At 52.8% G+C, this 19,008-nt stretch overlaps 8 protein-coding genes across 8 annotated transcripts; 3 read left to right on the top strand and 5 right to left on the bottom strand.

Moving 5' to 3' along the window:
• Window positions 1-1,660: 1,660 nt before the first annotated feature.
• On the bottom strand, window positions 1,661-3,427 carry CCOS01_00759 (RhoGAP domain-containing protein; the record flags this gene model as incomplete). The annotated part of the gene is made up of 4 exons (XM_060448956.1): window positions 1,661-2,574; window positions 2,632-2,938; window positions 2,986-3,027; window positions 3,086-3,427. The coding sequence occupies 4 exons, from the start codon at window positions 3,425-3,427 to the stop codon at window positions 1,661-1,663; spliced, it is 1,605 nt and encodes a 534-aa protein (XP_060320394.1).
• A 672-nt stretch (window positions 3,428-4,099) lies between these two features.
• On the bottom strand, window positions 4,100-5,601 carry CCOS01_00758 (uncharacterized protein; the record flags this gene model as incomplete). The annotated part of the gene is made up of 4 exons (XM_060448955.1): window positions 4,100-4,761; window positions 4,820-4,969; window positions 5,025-5,148; window positions 5,332-5,601. 4 exons carry the CDS (start codon window positions 5,599-5,601, stop codon window positions 4,100-4,102), a joined length of 1,206 nt encoding a protein of 401 aa, XP_060320393.1.
• Window positions 5,602-8,659: 3,058 nt separating this feature from the next.
• CCOS01_00757 (uncharacterized protein) lies at window positions 8,660-10,662 on the top strand (the record flags this gene model as incomplete). The annotated part of the gene is made up of 6 exons (XM_060448954.1): window positions 8,660-8,785; window positions 8,845-8,965; window positions 9,062-9,175; window positions 9,231-9,329; window positions 9,529-10,278; window positions 10,331-10,662. The coding sequence occupies 6 exons, from the start codon at window positions 8,660-8,662 to the stop codon at window positions 10,660-10,662; spliced, it is 1,542 nt and encodes a 513-aa protein (XP_060320392.1).
• Window positions 10,663-11,210: 548 nt separating this feature from the next.
• CCOS01_00756 (uncharacterized protein) lies at window positions 11,211-11,753 on the bottom strand (the record flags this gene model as incomplete). Its single annotated transcript, XM_060448953.1, has 2 exons — window positions 11,211-11,384; window positions 11,442-11,753. 2 exons carry the CDS (start codon window positions 11,751-11,753, stop codon window positions 11,211-11,213), a joined length of 486 nt encoding a protein of 161 aa, XP_060320391.1.
• Window positions 11,754-12,129: 376 nt separating this feature from the next.
• CCOS01_00755 (translation initiation factor IF-3) lies at window positions 12,130-12,990 on the top strand (the record flags this gene model as incomplete). The annotated part of the gene is made up of 1 exon (XM_060448952.1): window positions 12,130-12,990. One exon carries the CDS (start codon window positions 12,130-12,132, stop codon window positions 12,988-12,990), a length of 861 nt encoding a protein of 286 aa, XP_060320390.1.
• Window positions 12,991-13,663: 673 nt separating this feature from the next.
• Window positions 13,664-15,353, top strand: CCOS01_00754 (initiation factor 2 subunit family protein; the record flags this gene model as incomplete). The annotated part of the gene is made up of 3 exons (XM_060448951.1): window positions 13,664-13,669; window positions 13,906-14,469; window positions 14,535-15,353. 3 exons carry the CDS (start codon window positions 13,664-13,666, stop codon window positions 15,351-15,353), a joined length of 1,389 nt encoding a protein of 462 aa, XP_060320389.1.
• A 539-nt stretch (window positions 15,354-15,892) lies between these two features.
• On the bottom strand, window positions 15,893-16,330 carry CCOS01_00753 (NADH2 dehydrogenase subunit 14K; the record flags this gene model as incomplete). Its single annotated transcript, XM_060448950.1, has 2 exons — window positions 15,893-16,113; window positions 16,297-16,330. The coding sequence occupies 2 exons, from the start codon at window positions 16,328-16,330 to the stop codon at window positions 15,893-15,895; spliced, it is 255 nt and encodes an 84-aa protein (XP_060320388.1).
• Window positions 16,331-17,195: 865 nt separating this feature from the next.
• Window positions 17,196-18,951, bottom strand: CCOS01_00752 (uncharacterized protein; the record flags this gene model as incomplete). Its single annotated transcript, XM_060448949.1, has 4 exons — window positions 17,196-18,159; window positions 18,215-18,495; window positions 18,554-18,625; window positions 18,691-18,951. 4 exons carry the CDS (start codon window positions 18,949-18,951, stop codon window positions 17,196-17,198), a joined length of 1,578 nt encoding a protein of 525 aa, XP_060320387.1.
• Window positions 18,952-19,008: the final 57 nt, after the last annotated feature.

Genomic DNA, 19,008 nt, shown 5'->3' with positions numbered 1-19,008 from the left:
TTTCATCCGAGAGCTCATAGCCTGGATCTGGGTCACTCTCTCTCGGAGCTACGACCAATGCTTTCGTTTTCGGTGTTTCAAAAGACCCAGTTTCTTGCCTTAAATGGAGCAGACCCAAATCCGTCACACTCGTCCGGGAGGGGCGAGGGGTTGTAGGGAAAGACACATAAGGCGACTCCTGGGACGCATTTTCAAACATGGCCGCCATGGCTCGCACTCCCACTGGTTTTGAGATAGACCCATGTGATGGTGTCGAGCTACCATAGCTCCCGCCAGACGGACGAGCTGGTGTTATGACAGGTCTCAAACTTGATGCTCGAGAGCGTTGCGCGATTTCCCCCGCCATGGATGCTACACTCTGCGGCCTTGAGAGAGTCGACTGAGGCGACATTGGCGGTCGTTGAGACTTTGACTGACCCTGAGAGATGCCACCACTTACGTCGGCTCGCCGAGGAACAAGCTTGTTTGCATTGTCCTTTAGATCTCTAGTATTGATCGAGGAAGGGAGATTATCGTCGACTAGATCGGCCGAAGGCAGTTTTTCCTAGAACGCCTCTGGCGAGACCGCAACGGGGAGTCGAGGCTGAATCTGTGACGCACTTTTGGTCGTAAACTCCTTTGGAGTGACCTGAACGGAGCCAATGCTTTCACATCTAGCATTTGATTCTGTGCTCTGACGCGGAGTTTGAGAAGGCGAGTTCGATCTCGGGACATCTCCATTTGGTTTCTTCCCACCTAGCCGGTTACCGTCGAAGCTATTTTCTCTGAAGTTCGCCTTGGCCGAGATTGACTTGTCAAGGTTTTTCTCAATAGAATTTGCGCCTCTGCCCATATCATGGCCTTTAGACTTCAAATATGACACGGACTCTGGCGTCGTTGTTATGATGAAGTCTGTTTTAGGCGGAGTGGGCGTACATGGGCTTACAGCATCCGGCGATGCATGCCTTGTCTTCGAGGTTCTAGCTGTTGGGCTTCCGGAACTTGAGATTCGGCTGGAATCACTTCCAACGAATCGACGAAGTGCCGAAGAGACCATCCCGCCTGTCTTTGGCCTACAGCCCCCCGACTGCCTTACGAATTCGTTCCCTGGATTGGGTACATCTCTTTGTACAGGCCAGATACCCTTCTCGGAAATTGCGTATGGCAGTCGATTTGGAGATGTCTTCGCCGAGTCTCTTTCGACTGGGACTTCTTCCGATACACGGGGACTCCCTATTGAACGCTGCCTGCGATGTCCCGTCAATTTCTGGGCTGCGTCAAGCGAGCTCTGATTCTTTGAACATTCACCCACGTAACCAGCCAGACACTCTGCAGCAGCTGCATGGGATTTGATGGCGCGTGGCCTTACGCTGCTCTCAGAGTCATTTGATCGATCTCTTCCTAGCTTTCGCGTATGTGGTGAAACAGCTTTTGTGTCCGATCCTAATTTCCTCTCCTTGAGGTCTCGATCATCTGCTAGACTTTCTTCCGCCGTGGGAGAGAGTGGATTGAGGGACTGGTGCAAAGGTATTCTGTTAGTCGATTGCACCTGGAAAGACTTCGGCCGTAATCTTCCAACATGAAGCGAATCATCTAGATTCCCTGTAGTCTTCGACAATGTCAGACCCAAAGCCTCTGCAGGTGTGTCAGCTACCACAGTCCTGAGACTTTGAATGCCTCTCTACTTACTAGGCGCCGGTGTTGGAGTAACGGGTGATTTCGACCTATGTTGGTTGATGGAAGATCGTGGCGAAGAGTGCTTGCTCCTCCAGCCTCTAGGCAATCCGACGGCCAGAGAGTCAGAGTTTGATGAACGAAGAAATTTCCGACGACTCGTGCTTTCTAGATCTTCATTTGGCCCCCGGAAACTCGACAAGCCTTTCATATTGCGCACCACCTCTCTCCAATTTGAGATGAGCATCTCGGTGATGTCGTTTGCCACGCGAATTTTGTCAACAGACATGGAATCTGTATTGTCTTGGATAGTGCTCTTTCGCTGTCGTTCCCTTTTCAAACGCGGCGGGGTAAGGGGGAAAAGCAGCAAGCCCGAAGAAGGATTTGCGAGCTTCATTGTATAGGAGTCGAGCAAATTGCCGACCAGGAGAGGACCGAATACGATCCCCAAAGCTGCGTATCCCATCAAATCTGACGTTGGAAGTGGCCGGCCCTGCTCATCTTCACGAGCTGCTGTCTCAGCAGCACGTCCAATAAGGGAAAGAAGACCAAATACAGCGCAAATAAGCTCCCGACGAAAGTGAGAATTGATGGTCCCAATAGCCATGGCAATGAGTCTAGCACGAAGCTTGGATTCTTTTGTTCTGCTGAGTTCTTGCTCCCCACGAAGCTGAGTGTGAATCGCGACCAATGCGTCAAAAAGGGTGAGAGAGCCAAGGATGCCACCCGGGAGTACAGATAGCAGTTTTTTGAAAGCTGAAGCTACATCTTGTGCACCGGCATTGATATGTGATGGCAAAGTAGGGCAACGTATGGTACTTGTGACTTCTTCTCCCGGCTTTTCGTAGCAGTAGTAGTCGAATATTGCATTGACAACGCGCAGCGAACCGGGAATGCGGAATACACCGCGTGTAACAGATCCTACAGAGGAAGATATCAGAAGAAGCTTTCACATGTCCGGTGATGTTATTCACATACCATATTGAGCCAAGTATTGGGCAGTTGCCCTGAAGCAAGTCGGCACAACAAGTGAGCCAATAGCATAGTCGGCAGGGAGATGCAAAAGGCTCTTCCCACTCAGTCGAACCATGGCCTGTAGATCGAGGATCTTGGGTTCAGGTTTGCGAGAGTGTACCAATTGTAGGGCAATGTCGCTGACGCTTCGCTTGTGACGGACTCCGTGGGGTGCTCCTCGCGAGGTAGGCGGTTGCCCTGATGATGTTGAACGGAGTACTCGAGACCACCACCTCCGTTTCTCAGTCATAATGGCTGGCAGTGCATGTCGCTAGACTTGTTAGTGATGTCCCATGCCATGAGAACGTTGAAGCTTACTCCTCCCTCGAAGCCATCCACCGACAATACTCGAATTCCTTGCTGTCATCATACGTTAGTGAAATGCCGAATGCTTCCAAAGGGTCGAATGCTGCTATACTTTCTTGGCCAACCGATTGTAGTCCTGTACAAATATTCGACGGTCCTGAATCTCGTCTGTGTCTGATAACAGGGCCAGGTCCCCGACAGAAGAAGTCCATGTCGCGCTGCTTGGAAGAGCCCTGCTCCGTCGACCATCTCCAGTGACCAAAGCAGGAAGAGTACCTGATGTGGCTAGCGGTTGAGGATCGGCCCTTGATGGCAGCACAGAGGTCGTGATGGGTAGTTGAAGAGGCGCAGTACTGGTTGGCGCAGTGCTAACGGTCTGGCTTTCGATGGTGCCAGTCTCGATGTCCCGAGACAGGCCCGATGATAGTGATTGATCATTGTCGTAAGGCTGCATAGCAAAAAAAAGAAATCGATTCTTTGGTCAAAAGTGGGCGAGATCGAACGCTGGAGCCCGCTGGTACTGTCTGGTACTGAAGCGGAGAATATCCAATGTCAGATGTCGAAGATTGTTGACACGGGGACGATGGAGAGGGTCAAGAAGTCAACGGTGCTTGGGTCTACCTACCTGCCTACCTATTTAGGCTCGTATGAGAAGTATCGTACCTGCCCAGCATGGCCGAGCGAGCTGTTGGTGGGATACCTTATCCGATGTTCGGATTGTGAATGAATACTACTTGCCATAGGTACTTCGGTGTACGAGTACTGCTCCTGCAGGCCTCCCCGATGCCGACCCAGTCTCGTCAGGCGTATTCCGAAAAAGCTCCTTGCAAGGCAACTGCTTTGCATCTTGCAACATGCCGAGAGGCACGGGGGCACCTCGCAATAGATAGTAATGACTTGGGACATGTTCTCATTTCGTAATGCATTCAGGTGGCCAACTTCTCCGTGAGCCTCCCGATCGTCTATTATGAAAGTAAAATGAAGAAATTCGGGCACCATCTGGTATTCCTCCCAGTTACGCCTCTGTACGCCTAGCACATGCTCATTACCATGTCTACCAGTTCCCAAGTCATTCCAGCGAGGATCCGTCGCTCTTGGTTCTATGCAATTCCTTTTTTATTCCCACTTAATGCCCCACGACGTCGTCCTCTTCGCCGTGCAAAAGCACATATTTGAGAATATCGGACAAGGAGATGACACCTGCCAGTCTGTTATCGTCGTCCACTACTATGAGACGGTGAACTCTTGACTTCCGGACTGTGTCAAAGATCGAGTCTAATCTGTCCTCGGGACTGCAAGTGTAAATGCCAGGCGAATCGTCGGGACGCTTGACGAGTGCCTCTCCGATGCTTGACTGCAATTCTTCGTAAACGCCCCCCTTGATGCACGGAATAATGTCGACGGCTTCGAAGACGTTCAGTAGGCGGTTGTACTTGTCGACAATCGGGACGCAGGATATGTTTTGCTTGACCATCATATCGACCACACTAAGGACAGAATCGTGCATCTGCGCTGTAGCAAGGTCCTTGTATGTGCCCAACCCGATCTCCCTGAGGGACTTCTTGAGTAGGACAGTGTTGTGTTCGTTATTGACGGCGATGAATTTAAGAATTCTGTACTGTGTAATGACGCTAACAACCATCTCGCGCCCGGTCTCGTCGTCAACGTCAACGAGGGGAATTCGGCGCGCACGAGTCTTGAGCATGCGGCGGCAGGCCTCGTAGAGTGGTCTCATGGGGTTGACGGATACGGTCTCTAGAGGAGAAGCCCCGATGGCCTTTTCAATATCTGACAAGCGTCTTAGTATGCAACCGAAAGCCTGGACGGCGATGGGAGCGTCACTGACCTCGCAAGCTGCTGAGTCGGAACTGTTCCAGCTTATGCATCTCGTCAGGGAACTGGCAATAGTACTGAATCACATTGATGAAATCTGTCGCCGTCAAAAGGCCGGCAAATCTGGAATTGTGTGAATCCCATAGCGGCGCGGACACGATGGCTAGGACGACGGTCAGAACAAACATTCCGTTATGACAGAGTAGCATGACTCGTACCATTTTGAATGAGGATATTGAGACTCTTCTTGATCAAGAGGTCGTTGTCGAGGACAATGAGGCGGAAGGAGAGCGGTAGGACATCGTAGCTGGTTCGGACCTTGAGGAAATCGCGAATTGCCCTCTACAAAGACGAGCAAAGTTAGCGACGGTTTGTTGCGGTACAAATATGCCCATTCGCAACGGTCTCGAGGCAGAAGCATAACCCCGCATGCGCTCGCATCTAGGGGCGCACGCGGGCTCAAGCACATAAATCGGCGATGCGCGAGATGGTCGAGGGAGGGGTCCAAGGACACATGTAGCTTACCAGGCCTTGAATCTGGTCCTTGTCGAGCGGACTGGGCGGCTTCTCTGGCATTTTGCGAGCAACCGAGGGTGGTCTTGGGCGAAGGTATGAAGAGGGCGTGACGAAGGGAAGCTCGTGACCATGTGGTCTCGCGATGGACGCAGCGGTAGCGACTACAGGCGGTTGTAGTGGACCATTACCGCTAGGCTGTTGTTGACTTGGATGCGACGTGGGCATGGAACCAGGACCGGCATTGTCCTTCGAAGCCGAGGAGGAGGAGGGGTCGTCCATTGCGTCGTCGTGGGAGGGCTAATGGCGCGCGTGGCCCCTCTGGACGTGTGGGAGGAACGGCGGGAGACGGGGAAACGGGAGGCAGAGACAATGGGTAGGAAAGAAAAACGGAGGGATGGAATTCGTGGTTTGGAGAATGGATTGGGCTGGACTGAACGCCTTGGTGATTTTTTTCTCCTTGCGCCGTTCTATTCCCCTCCCAACCTGCATCAGGAAGCAATGAAGTAGAGGCAAGGTCGTAAGTCTGAGGTAGTGGCACTGGTGGCACCGGCAGTAGCAAGGTACCTAGGTAGCAAATAACAGTTATCTCAACTGTACCGTCCCTCTTGTCTTACCTCAGATGAAAGGTACATACCGTTCCTAGCTGCCTCGCCCACTGCAGCCGTACCTCTGTTTCTAACTGGACTGCGTCGGGTATCCGTTAGGTTCTTCTTGTTAAGATAAGGCAGATAAGGATAAGACAAGGAAAAGTTGAAGCTGATGGGTTGAACAGTGAACTTGGGCAAACCCAGTCGATGAATCAGGTCGCTGGGGGCGTCCAACGCCTGATGCTTGGTGTTCTAACTTGTATTCCAGTCGAAATCTGGCGTGTTTAGCCTAGCGGGTGCGGTCGTCAATCAGGTCAACGAGATGCTTATAGCTTCTATCTAGCGCTGCGCTCATTGTGTACAGCAGCATCAGCTCCGTATGGCGATGGAGGCAAATTGCTGTGCAATGACGCATTTCGCCGTTGGTAATGGATGGTGTTACATCTCCACGAAGCCTCTATGAAGCCCTCTCGATGAACAAGCCCATGTGCAAGTAGGTAGTGAGATAAGGTATACCTACCTCGTGAGGCACTTTTCAACACTGCAGGTGCTCAACGGGATATCTGAACGATGATCCCTTCCGCCTATAATTGTCCGATACCTCGCCTTACTCGAGACAAACTGTCTTGCTTCGGCTCAAGCTTCAGAGACACGTCCAAAATCTTCGAAGGGGCGTGACGAGGCATGCACCTCGAGACATTTTTTGCAAATTTTCCTCCATTCCATATAGGTTAGGTACGTGGCCGACACCGCACATGATACTTACTTGATCAGACGGAAGATAATAGGACAAAATCCCCTGTGTTCTTCTATCTACTTTCGTTTTGCATCGCCAAAGCATCACAAAATGAAAGTCGAAGGCGCCGGTTAGAAGCTCTCTACCCAGCTCTACGGATACTCGGTATGTATAAGTACAAGGCACAGGATCAAAGCGGCCATTGTAATTGCGTGTGACTGGACCCTGGATTTCTGACTCCAAAGCGCTTGGCAACTTGGCTGCTATCGCCAAGTACCACAGTTGAGTGTGCTGTAGGGAACGTCTGCACGTTGAGACCTAGGTATCTGGTTCGCGCTCATCTGGAGCTTGGCTTTAGGCCAGGCAGATAGGAAGGCCAAATCACGGAACGGGCGGTCATGAGGTGATGTATCGTGAAGCAACGTAAGCTACCTTACCTGTGTCACATTTCAATGCGACCCCAGGAATGCGTGCATTCCCAGATAAGAGCAATGTCACGATCGCTCAGGTGCACATTGTGGTTGGCTTGGTGGGTAGATAGTCAGCCATGTGAAAGTTGGAGATGGTCTTCACCACAGTCCTCCATAGAGAATCCCATGGAAGGCTGTCAACCACTCACCCAAAGGTAACCTTAGGTACGACGGCGCAGAGATATCCGTACGTAGTACGTAGAGTCATGTCAAATTCAAGCCACAACGTCGCTAGCGTAGTTCCGGGAATGCTGTCACCCCGGACCGGCCGCCGCACACTGCAGGCGCTCATCTGGATAAAAGGAAAGAAATCTCGATGCAAGATGAGGCGGGTGCACAACACAAGGTGACAAACTCCTCCCTTCATGGGAGACACTTGTTGAATTTAGTTCCCACATGTGAAGGCATAAAAAGTGGTGGAAGGGTAGCAAGATGGTCCGTGCTCGTTGTTCCCGATCAAGCTCGAGGCTTCGGGCGGCAGGTCCGCCCGAGGGAAGAGACATGGAAGAGAAGCCTAGGAGGAGGAGGAGGAGGAGGAGAGGAATGCAGGTGGTCCTAGGAGTAAGGTGGGAATTGGCCCTCCAAAGTCTTGCTGGCTGCAGCGGCGGTGCGAAGTTGGAAGAGTGAGGCGGTGGGTGGGGTCCTTCTCTTTTTCCACGTCTCGTCGCAGAAACAAACAACCGTCCACTCACAGCACGAGTAAAAGCCGGACGACGCTGCAGGTACACTCGCTACGTACCTCTTGCACTGGGTCCCTTTGAAAGCCTCTAGGCCGAAACAAGTTAGATTGCAGGTTCAAGGTCACCAGTCCCACTGGGCTCCACGGGCATTTGCTTCGTTGTGCTGGAGCTGCTGCTGAAGCTGCTGGCAGTGCTGGCGCGGTACGAAGCGTGGAAGCCCACCCCAGAGGTGAGGTATGCAGAGTGCACCGCTGTTTTGTGCTGTCCATGCTGTCTGACGCTTTCCGAGCAGGGCAGCTTTGCTTTCCATTTGCTGGTTGCTTGGTGACTGCTACTAGCACTTTGGTACCTATGCACTCTCTGGTCGTTCCTGTCCCCACTAACCTCAGAAAGGCCCAGTGCTGCTTCTCCGATTGCTGCTGCGGGCTGCTGCAACCTGATCCTGGGTCATTGCTCCGCGAGAGACAACTGGAGCAGCCGTCGCTTTCTTCCCAAAACCTCACTTGACCGACTCTATCGCCCATCAACCGACTAATATTCGGGCCTCTCCCACCCGCTAGAACCGACCGTCGCAATTCGCTGACCATCGACTTGCATCAAAATCTGCTTCTCAGACTAGCTCCATCGTCAAATCGACACTGCTATCCAGTGGCCAGAGTCACCACAGGCTCCGCATCCCTCTGGTCGTCGGGCGGCCAAACCGTTCGTGTTGCGAAGAGAAGCCCCATCCAAACAAACAAGGCCCGACTTTCTCGACCACCACCTCGACATCGAGTCTCGATATCATCAACATCGGCCTTTGTAGCCCACTTCGGCCATGGGAGCCTGCCAGTCATGTTGCGGAGGTATTAGCTTTCCATCGTCATGCCGACTACATCGCCAAAGCTAATGGGTGATCATGTAGGGAGAGCCCGCGATGGTCTCTACGAACCAGTCCTCGCCGATAGCGAAAGAGAAGCCGTTGCCGACCTTCTCCAGTATCTCGAAAACGTATGTGCTTTTTTCGTCATGGTCTATTTCGTCGACCTTCCATACTGACGTTGTTTCAGCGGGGTGAAACCGACTTCTTCTCAGGCGAACCCCTTCGAGCTCTCAGCACCCTCGTCTTCTCCGAAAACATCGACTTGCAACGGAGCGCAAGCCTGACTTTTGCCGAAATCACAGAGCGAGGTACGTCCTCTAGCCTTGTAGTCGACTAAAGGATCACATTGAGGATGCCATTTGCGACGTAGCATTTGGCGTAGATATGCTGACAAGCTGCTCCAGATGTTCGCGAGGTCGATCGTGATACTCTCGAACCGATCCTCTTCCTCTTGCAAAGCCCCGATATTGAGGTGCAGCGCGCCGCCAGCGCGGCGCTAGGAAATCTCGCGGTCAACAGTGAGTGAAGCGTAACAGGCAAGACTGCAGAGTAGATACTGACTCGATTTATCAGCCGAAAACAAGGTTCTGATTGTCCAGCTCGGCGGACTCACGCCACTCATTAGGCAAATGTTGTCGCCGAATGTTGAGGTACAGTGCAACGCAGTCGGATGTATCACAAATTTGGCCACACATGAGGAGAACAAGGCGAAGATTGCACGCTCTGGCGCCTTGGGCCCTCTGACGAGGCTGGCAAAGTCGCGGGACATGCGGGTTCAGAGAAACGCGACTGGAGCTTTGCTAAATATGACACATTCAGGCAAGGCGTTTCTATCTCGCAAATTTGAACTCTGAACTAACCAGGACGATAGACGAGAACCGCCAGCAACTCGTTAACGCCGGCGCAATTCCGGTTCTTGTCCAGCTTCTCTCTTCATCTGACGTCGACGTCCAGTACTACTGCACAACGGCTCTCAGCAACATTGCAGTCGATGCTAACAACCGACGCAAACTTGCCCAGACTGAGTCCAAGCTCGTCTCGTCGCTGGTCACGCTTATGGATTCATCATCACCTAAGGTTCAGTGCCAGGCAGCGCTCGCTCTTCGCAACCTTGCTTCTGACGAGAAGTACCAACTCGATATTGTGCGGTCAAACGGTCTCGCGCCTTTGCTTCGACTCCTGTCTTCATCCTACCTCCCCTTAATTCTTTCGGCCGTCGCCTGCATACGAAACATCTCGATCCACCCCCTCAATGAGTCGCCCATCATTGAAGCCGGTTTCCTGAAGCCCCTTGTCGACTTATTGGGCTCTACCGAGAACGAAGAGATCCAGTGCCACGCCATCTCAACCCTTAGGAACCTCGCTGCCAGCTCTGATCGTAACAAGGCCCTCGTCCTTGATGCCGGCGCAGTTCAAAAGTGCAAGCAGCTCGTCCTCGATGTGCCGGTTACCGTTCAGTCCGAGATGACCGCTGCGATTGCTGTTTTGGCTCTTAGCGATGAGCTCAAGTCTCATCTTCTCAACCTCGGCGTCTTTGAAGTTCTTATTCCTCTCACTCATTCACCTAGCATCGAAGTCCAGGGCAACAGCGCTGCAGCTCTTGGAAATCTCTCTTCGAAAGGTTTGTTCAGCTCCATCATACCATGTTAAACTTTGATCTAACACCTCAATAGTGGGAGACTACGCGGTCTTCGTTCAGGATTGGAAAGAACCCAACGGCGGTATCCACGGATACTTGACGAGATTCCTCCAGAGCGGCGATGCTACGTTCCAGCACATAGCAATCTGGACTTTGCTTCAGTTGCTCGAGTCCGAGGACAAAAACCTCATTCAGTTAATTGGCCAAGCACAAGACATTGTTGATCAGATCAAGGAGATCGCCAACCGTCAGATCGAGCCGGACAACGAATTCGAAGACGACGATGAAGGCGAAGTTGTCAACTTAGCACAACGGTGTCTCGAGCTTCTTGGCCAGAGCGGCTCGAAGTCTCACATTGAAGGTTAAACCATGACCTCTGCAGGGCATTTTGCAACATTATTTTATTCTCCAACTTCCTTAGCAGGGTACTACAGTAGGACCGAGGGGTCTGGGGTTTCTGGTCGGCGGTGTTTTGGCGTTGGTCATGCAGAATGAGATTCGGTTGTTACGTTGAGTTTATATTTCGGCGTAGAAGCATTTTGAAGGAGCGTTTATTTTGGCGTGCCTGCCCTCACTGGCGAGATCATGCCGCCAGAGGGGCGGGCTAGTTTCTCCTATCAGGAAGACCCGAACCCTTTACTTTGTACCAAGCATCATGGCTCGTTTGTCGGGTCGTCCGTGTCTCATATTATTCGGCCTTTTAACAGGCTTGATGAGCTTTTATCTGGTGCCATTGGCTCCCCTACCCGTTGTAATTAGGATCATACTTTAGAGGATTGGAAGAACAACTCACAATCTGTGACGAATTCAGCTTACGGAGTCTCCCGTTGCCAACTTTCGCGTCTTTCTTGTATCGTATTTGTGACATGGCACAGTTGCTCTTGAATCTTGTGCGCCACTCACTCCCGGCCATCTTAGACATCGCGAAGCCCGTTCTCAGCTGTCCCTCCAGGGGAGAGAAGCGATAGCCACCATGGCTTATTGACAGCTTTTCCCCTGATCAGAGCCAAAGGCACTGGGCCATACAATCGCGAATCTCTCGATGCTTCGAGATTATCACCCACAACCCAGCAATGACCCTGAGGAACCTACACAGATATTCTTAGCAAGGGTTTCCGGTTGGGCGATGACCTAGATGTCGTTACCTGTATCATCTTCTGCTTCTCTGCATCAGGGCTGCCTAGCATAACGTAGTCGCCAGGCATACCTATCACGCGTTTGATGCCATCGGATTCTGGGAAGATTGGAATCTTGAAGTGAACTAAATCGCCAACAAGTACGTTGCGACCGTAACGATAACGATGATCGACTAGAATTGATTCGCCTGCCACTTGAAATGTTGGAAGCATGGACGGTCCCGATGCTGGGCCCATGAAGAAACCATATTCCATCATGACATGACTAAGAGCCAAGGTTTTGCCTACGTTCATGGCCAGACGGAGAGGCTTTCCTGCCATTTTTCTAGGACTACTGTGTCTGTGGACTTGCAGTGTATCGATTGCCTGAATGTTTGATCTTTGGTGATTCAGGACGTTAAGACGGGGTGTGAAAGTGACAAGACACACGGAGCCGGCGTTCCGCGGGAGCTTGGACCATCGAAAGCTCGTCGCATAGGATTGTGATGTGTGATTGGTGGGAGAGCTGCCTTAGTTACCAAAGACCCCATGTGCCTTTCGCCTGTCTCTATTCCTCAATTCTGCAACTTGCAATCACAGGTCCAGCTCCAAACGGCAACCGTACAACAAAAGTGAGACTGACAGATTCGTGCCCGAACCGACACTCCTGAAACCCCGAGACGGCCATCTTACCAAAGAACGGGATCCCCGAGCAAACATGAGGATCACACAATGCCTGCACAACAGCAGGACGGCCCTGTATAGGGTCTTCGTCTCGCCCTTTGAAAAGGTGGAATCGATTTCGCGACGAAGCGCTCTCCTAAGCCCAGTCTCTAGGACCCTACCAACAATTCTGTCACCGCCGCTACAAGGTTTCTCACGCCACGCCGCCCTGATTCCCCGATTCAAAAAGAAGAAGCCATCGCCATCAGGACAAGTACCCGGCGGCGACGCTGCTGCCAAGCCAGGCCAGCTTCCCCAGGACAGGGCGATCTCCGATCGTGAAGTCATGGTCGTCGACGAGAACAACAAGCTCACCGGCCCGCATAACACCCGAACGTTCCTGAGGTCGCTCGACCCTGAGACGCAATCCCTCCGAATGGTCTCCAGACCGCCCCCGCGCCCCGCGCCAGGCCAGCCGCCGTTTGCAATCTGCCGCATCGTCGACAAGGTCGCCGAGAAGGAGAAGGAGAGGGCACTACAAAAGGCCAAGAAGGATAACGCGCGCAGATTAGCGAGGGTCAAGGAGCTTGAGCTCAACTGGGCCATCGCGCCGCACGACATGGGCCATAAGATGAAGCAGATGAAGACGTTTCTGGAAAAGGGGTACAAGGTTGAAGTCATTTTTGCGAAGAAGAAGAATAGCAGAATCGCTACACTGGAAGAAGCTGGCGCGCTTGTGCAGCAGGTCCGGGATGCTGTGGCGGAGGTTGCGGGCGCCAGGGAGTACAAGGAAGCCGAGGGGCAACCGCGTAAGGTCATGAGGCTGCACCTGGAATCGACAGCGAAGCCCGCAGTTAAGGCTACACCTGCACCAGAAGCCCCGGCTGTAGAGGCTGCGCCGGAAACATCGACCTGATGTAGTGGCGGGCTGCTTGAGAATCGGGGTGGTTGAGCTGTGCTTGCTTACTCCATGAGACGGCACCTACGATTTGGACAGAGTCGATGTTGGCCTGTACATCAGAACTTCCTTGGAAGGCTTGTATCATAGAAAAATAGTAGAAAGGGTCGTATTGTCCGAATAGAGCGGCCATAATTTTGTGTCTCGTTCCTCGTCAGCAAATTATGTGTCCTCTGGACTTTGAGATTACATTAAATCGCTGCTCTTTGCGACAGAGTAACAAACTGAATTGAACAGCTCGCAGCGTACCATATGATTACGGAACTCTTGTGAATATATCTCTGGAATCAAGTTAGAAGCAACATGTGACTAGAATGACTATCTAATGGATTGGTGCTCCGCAGAGCCTTGCGATACTTGTTTAGCACTCTTCCAAGAGGAATAGGAAGAAAGCTAGTGCTTGTTAAACTTTCACAGTGCGACCATGTAGTACAATTGGCCTTCTTCAGCCCGGCATTCTTATGTCTTAGTCTACCTTGGGGCAGTTGAGAAGTCCCTGTATGTGTTTCTCATGGGATTAATACATATCTGAAAGAGAAGGACAAGCTTTGTTCATTAAGGTGGCTCCAGCAATCATTTGCACCGTTGAGCGGTGATTGGCACCACAACCAAGAACGTCACTCCCCGCACCATGCAGGTAAGCTTTAGCGAGCTTTTAGCGCGGGGCACCCGTCGCATCCCGCCTTGCAAACCCCTGTGACTCAACCCTCCAAAACTTCTCAGCCTTTTTGACTCGATCAAAGGAAACTCCGACCGCCAACCCGAAGGAGTCTCGACAAACGCTCCTAAATCCAACACAAACGATCCGATTCTACACGACTTTCGGTCTAAACTGAACCAAGCCCACCAGAGAAATTTCGCAACGCAAAATAGGGGAAGAGGGACGGAGCAATGGCGACAGAGACACCAAACACTGAGCCGCCTAAGGCTGTCGAAGACAAAAAGACTCAGCAAACTGCCAAGAAAGATGGCGGAGCGCAAAAGAAGGACGCGCCAGCTGCCCCAGCAGCAGAGGGAGGCGAGAAGAAGCTGTCAGGTGCCGAGCTGAAGGCAAAGGCAAAGGCTGAGAAGGCGGCGAGAAGAGCAAAGGCCAAGGAGGCGCAACCAGCACCACCGCCTGGCCAGGGAGGAGCTCAGCAGACCGGAGGAGGAGAGGCAAAAGGAGGAAAGTCAAAACCCCGACAAGATGGTCCTCAGGGCGCTGGTGGAGCTCGAGGCGGCCCTGCGGTCAAGGCCGTTCCGGTCGCGATCCCCAAGGACACCAGGCCCAAGGTCCCCGAGTGCTTCAGTCACCTGTCTATGGCCAAGAGGATACACATGACGGAGGTCGATAAGGACGTCCATCCGGCAGTTCTGGCTCTGGGCCAGCAGATGAGCGCGTTTGCGATTACCGACAGTACTACAAGACTAGAGGCGACTCTGTTGGCATTCAAGAAGGTAAGCCAACTCCGGCCCCTTGTCTGAACCCAATATCAAGTGTGAGTCTTCTAACATTGAATTAGGTGATTGATTCTTACACAACACCCCCGGGCAACACATTCTCGCGCCACTTCACATCACACATCCTGAACCCTCAGATCGAGTACCTCTCGGCATGCAGACCCATGTGCTTCTCCATGGGCAATGCCGTCCGCTGGCTCAAGCTCCAGGTCAGCAAGATCGACATTGATCTGCCCGACTTTGAGGCCAAGAAGCTCCTCCGCGAGTCCGTCGACAACTTCATTCGCGAGCGCATCACCCTCGCCGACTTCGTCATTGTCAAGACCGCGGCTGACAACATCGCCGACGGCGAAGTTGTCCTGACGTACGCCCACCACCCGCTCGTCGAGCGCGCCCTCCGCCAGGCCCACGCAGACGGCAAGAGATTCTCCGTCACCGTCGTCGATGACCCTTTTCAGAGCACCGGCCGTGACCTCGCGAAGCGGCTGCGCGCCTTGCAGGGTGTCGAGGTGGCATATAGCCCCGACCTGAGCGCCATGCGGGATCATCTCCGTGATACGTCGCGCGTGTTGGTCGGCGCGGAGGCCATGTTCAGCAACGGCGCCATGTACGCCAGGGCCGGCACGAGCGATATTGCCATTACAGCGGCTGATCAGGGTATTCGGGTCATGGCTCTTAGCGAGACCATCAACTTTACCGAGAGGGTCGCCATGGACTCGCTCACGTATAACGAGATCGATCCCGAGCAGAACACCGAGGAGGCTTTCAGACTGCTCTTTGACACCACCCGTGACCGCCACATCTCAGTCGTCGTCACCGAACTGGGCATCACGTCGCCTGTGTCTGTGCCTGCCATTCTCCGAAAGCTGGAGGAATTGTAGAGCACGGGCGTAGAAATGGGGCAGGTGGTGTTTGTAGCAGCCATGGGGAAAGTCTTGAGGGGGGCGAGGGGTCCTGCTGCGGTGACCCCCTTAGATAGATACCAGTCATGAAAGCTCGATTGAGGTTGCACCATAGATCAATTAAGCATGAGAAGCAGTTCTGAAGCACGTCCTAGGCCCAGCTTGATGATAGGGATGCCTTAGGGATGGCACTGTAGATAACAATGACTTTTACGGCGTCAATTAAGCCTCCCCTTCTTTCTACGTAACATATACAAAGGGACTCTGAAGGGATTTCCCAATTGGCGTCCTAATCAGTTCCCGCGCAATCCCAGTTCCCCCTCTAGAACGAGAATGATTCCTCGAGGCCCCGAATCGACACCCGAATTGACCGGTCCCCATCTGCCTCTTCCTCACTCAGACGGGCGTCACAAAGCTTGTCTCCGCCAGAAAGCCTTTGGGTCTGGTCTCTGCCCCCCCTCTCTCTGTCTCTCTCTTTTGTCGATGATTTTCGTCCACTCTTGAAATTTCGTAGTCGTCTATGACTGCTCCGCCTCCTTGCGCGCCGCCGCCCTCGCGCGCTTCTCGAGCAGGATGGACTTGCGCTCGCTGAGGATGGACGACTGCCTCTCGTCGACGCCCTGTAGCCAGTAGCCAAAGCTGCCACCGCCGAGCATGTAGACCGGGTAAACCCAGAGGGACTCCTTGTTGAAGAAGGGGCGCATTTCAATGCCCATTTGCCAGAAGCGGACGGCGAAGCCTGTTGGGTTGAACGTCGAATGTTAGTGGACTACGTCTTGAAGTTTCCCGTATTTTCAGTGGCGAAAAAGGAGCTTGTGACTATTCTCTCGTGAATCCCAACCAATTGGCCTCCATGGCAACCGGGAGATCCATTCCGTAGATTATCGTCGCCTGATGAAGGGGGGAGGGAGGTATCACGCACCGAAGCCACTCCAGAAGAGGACCCTGCCAACCATTGTCGCGGTGAATATGTGTGTTTCGTCTCGAGGGTGAGTGTTGGTAAGTCGATTGACGAAGGTGGGCCGCTTTGTCCGCCGGGACGTAGAATTGGGGTGAGTAGTTCGATTGGATTGGGCCGTGACAATTCGAGATACGATGTGAAGCTTCCCCCGGTGGTGACGGGCTGCAAGGTGTGTGGGAGGTCCGCGTACCCGCCGAGTGCACGGCCAAATGAACCAATCGCTGCGGTTTGCGGAATAATTGCAAATCCAGTTTTTCCGATTCGATCGCTGCCCTGCGCGGCGGCGCGGGATTTGGGGGCGTGCTTGGGTTTTAGGTGCTACAGCGCTGTAGGGCCCTGGAAGTTTGGCTGTTGAGGCGTCGAAGCACTGGAATATCGCTGTAAAATCCGGGCTCTGACGAGCTCAACTAACTGACTAGCTACACAAGCCCAATATCGGCGACGTTTCTTAACAACATCCGATATGGTGTAGTGGCCAACATGATGCCCTCTCATCTCTGTGAGAGGTTAGGCATAGCCCCGAGTTCGATTCTCGGTTTCGGAAACTTTTGTTTTTCTTACGCATCTATCCACATAAGTGGCTCGTTCTTCTGATTCTCCCTAACTTAAGGCAGCTTTGTTTCTTCCCTAGTTATTGATTCTGTCATTTTCACTGCTCACGATGTTCTTCAGGACGCACGAGTTTGCCGCAGCTTTCAACAAGTACAAGTGGTTCAACTCTTTAACACAACAGATGACAACTGACAATCAAAGACATGGGTATCTTTATTATGCAGGTCGTACACAAGAGCTCTCACGACAGACTTCCGCCAACAGAGTCCAAGTAGCCCCAAGTCTATCTATCTTACACGGTCGAAAGTTTACAAGGCACCGCCCACGGCCTGGGCGATCCACATGGCTATCCTCACCTGGATGCCAACCCGCCTCTCATTTTTGGAAAAGTCCTCACGGGTTACTCGCTCTGCGTGATCTTGGAGCCACGTCTGCTCCTCGCCGAGGCGCTTCTTGAGGTCTTCATCCTTTGTGAGGATCATGGCACCAGCCTCAAGATCGTGGGTATAGCTGCGTTTGGTATAGTTGGAACTTCCCACAATACTAATTGATGGGTTTTGTTCTCCCGGCAGTGTGATCCAGAGGCCCTTGGCATGGTATGTCCAGCCGCCGGGCTCGCCGATCGTTCCCTTGCGCCACTCTTTAAGAGCGATTGAGTCGTCGAGCTTGCGTTCGTGGACGGCGCGGACGAAACGGCGCGCGAGAAGAGTGTAGGCGCCTGGCAAGAGTCCAGACACGCCTGGGGATTGGTAGAAACCGTTTGCCTGCTGAGAGGCGGTGATGACGACATTGCTTTGTGATGCCGTCGACAGCAGGAGCTTGGTCAGTGACGGCGCAGGGTTGAAGTAACCTGCGGTAAAGGTCCACGACGAGCCGGCGTACTCGGGCTTCCCAAGTGTTGATAGTACATGAGTGACGGCAGGAAGCTCTGTAGAGGTGTTTGGGCTCATGAGCTGTGTGAGTTGGGAAAGCATGTAGACCTTGGTGTCTTTGCCCACATCCGCAGAGGCTGCTTGCGTGGGCGAAATCAGAGCATTGAGGGCAGGAGTCGTGGTGCCGATGAACTGCTTCGGCTCTTTAAGGGGAGACGGCGCGGGGTTAGACTTAGGCCAGGTCAGGGCGAAGCCAGCAGGTTCTTGCGAAGGCTCAACGAGAAAACTGAAAGAGGATACGCCCTGGTGGATGTTCCAGAAGTAGTCGGTCACCTCCTTGGAGGAAAAGAGGTGGTAACGATCTTGTCGGTTCGTGAAGTAGTCTGATGAGAGGTTCGCCCTACATGGTTGTTAGTCTCAGTCCCAACTCGGAAATCCTTGCAGCAGCTCCATACCCAGAGAGAATAATTTCGTCATCAACGCCATATAGCTTCATGTGTTGTAGGCCCCAGCCCTCGTTGATGCGCTTTGGTATGTACTTCTTCCTCAACCCCGTCAGGTTTGGTGTGTGGTACATGCGGATTTCCACTCTATCTGGGCCAAACTCCGATACGAGTGGTGCGAGAAGTGATGCGCATGACGGATTCGGCTCCTCTCGCGTGCCTCGTAGGGCGTCCGTCAGAATGCTTAGCTTCAGCTCAGGGTTGTTTCGCAGAGCTTCGTGTAGGGTCGCAATCTGGGCGTGACCACCGTCAGAACCTGTTCCAACCCATGCGCGTGCAATATAAACTGACCAACTCTTTCTCTGTCTTTCCGATGTATAACGTTGACAGGAAGATCCTCTCCTTTGCATTCCGTATCCGCTCCTAATGTACACCCCGTATTAGTCCCCAAACCCATAGCCAGTGCTGCGCGTGTTCGTAATGCACACCTTTAATGTCTCGTAGAAATCGGCCGGCGTTCTGATAATCTTAATCTGGGAGCCGTTGATGCTGAAAGAAGGTGCGATCCTATCGAGTTCGTTCGCGAACGGCGCAAGCATGCCAGCTGCGCTACCGGAGCTTGAAGCCGTTGGGGTACCAGCGGCAGGCGTCGCGAATTGTCGGCATTGCGGTTGAGCGCGTGTAATGTTCGTTCGGGCAAATGGAAGCTTGAGCTTGGTAGAGCACCGCGACACGCCACGGACAATCATATCGTATTCGTCGTTTGGTATTCCACCGCCACGTCTAGATGTCTAGTAGGTACTCTT

The sequence above is a fragment of the Colletotrichum costaricense genome, assembly GCF_030867565.1.
Source record: "Colletotrichum costaricense strain IMI 309622 chromosome Unknown Scaffold_1.1, whole genome shotgun sequence".
Taxonomy (NCBI): Eukaryota; Fungi; Ascomycota; class Sordariomycetes; order Glomerellales; family Glomerellaceae; genus Colletotrichum; species Colletotrichum costaricense.
The sequence above is the reverse complement of the archived record's forward strand: the minus strand, read 5'-3'. Positions and strand labels throughout refer to the sequence as shown.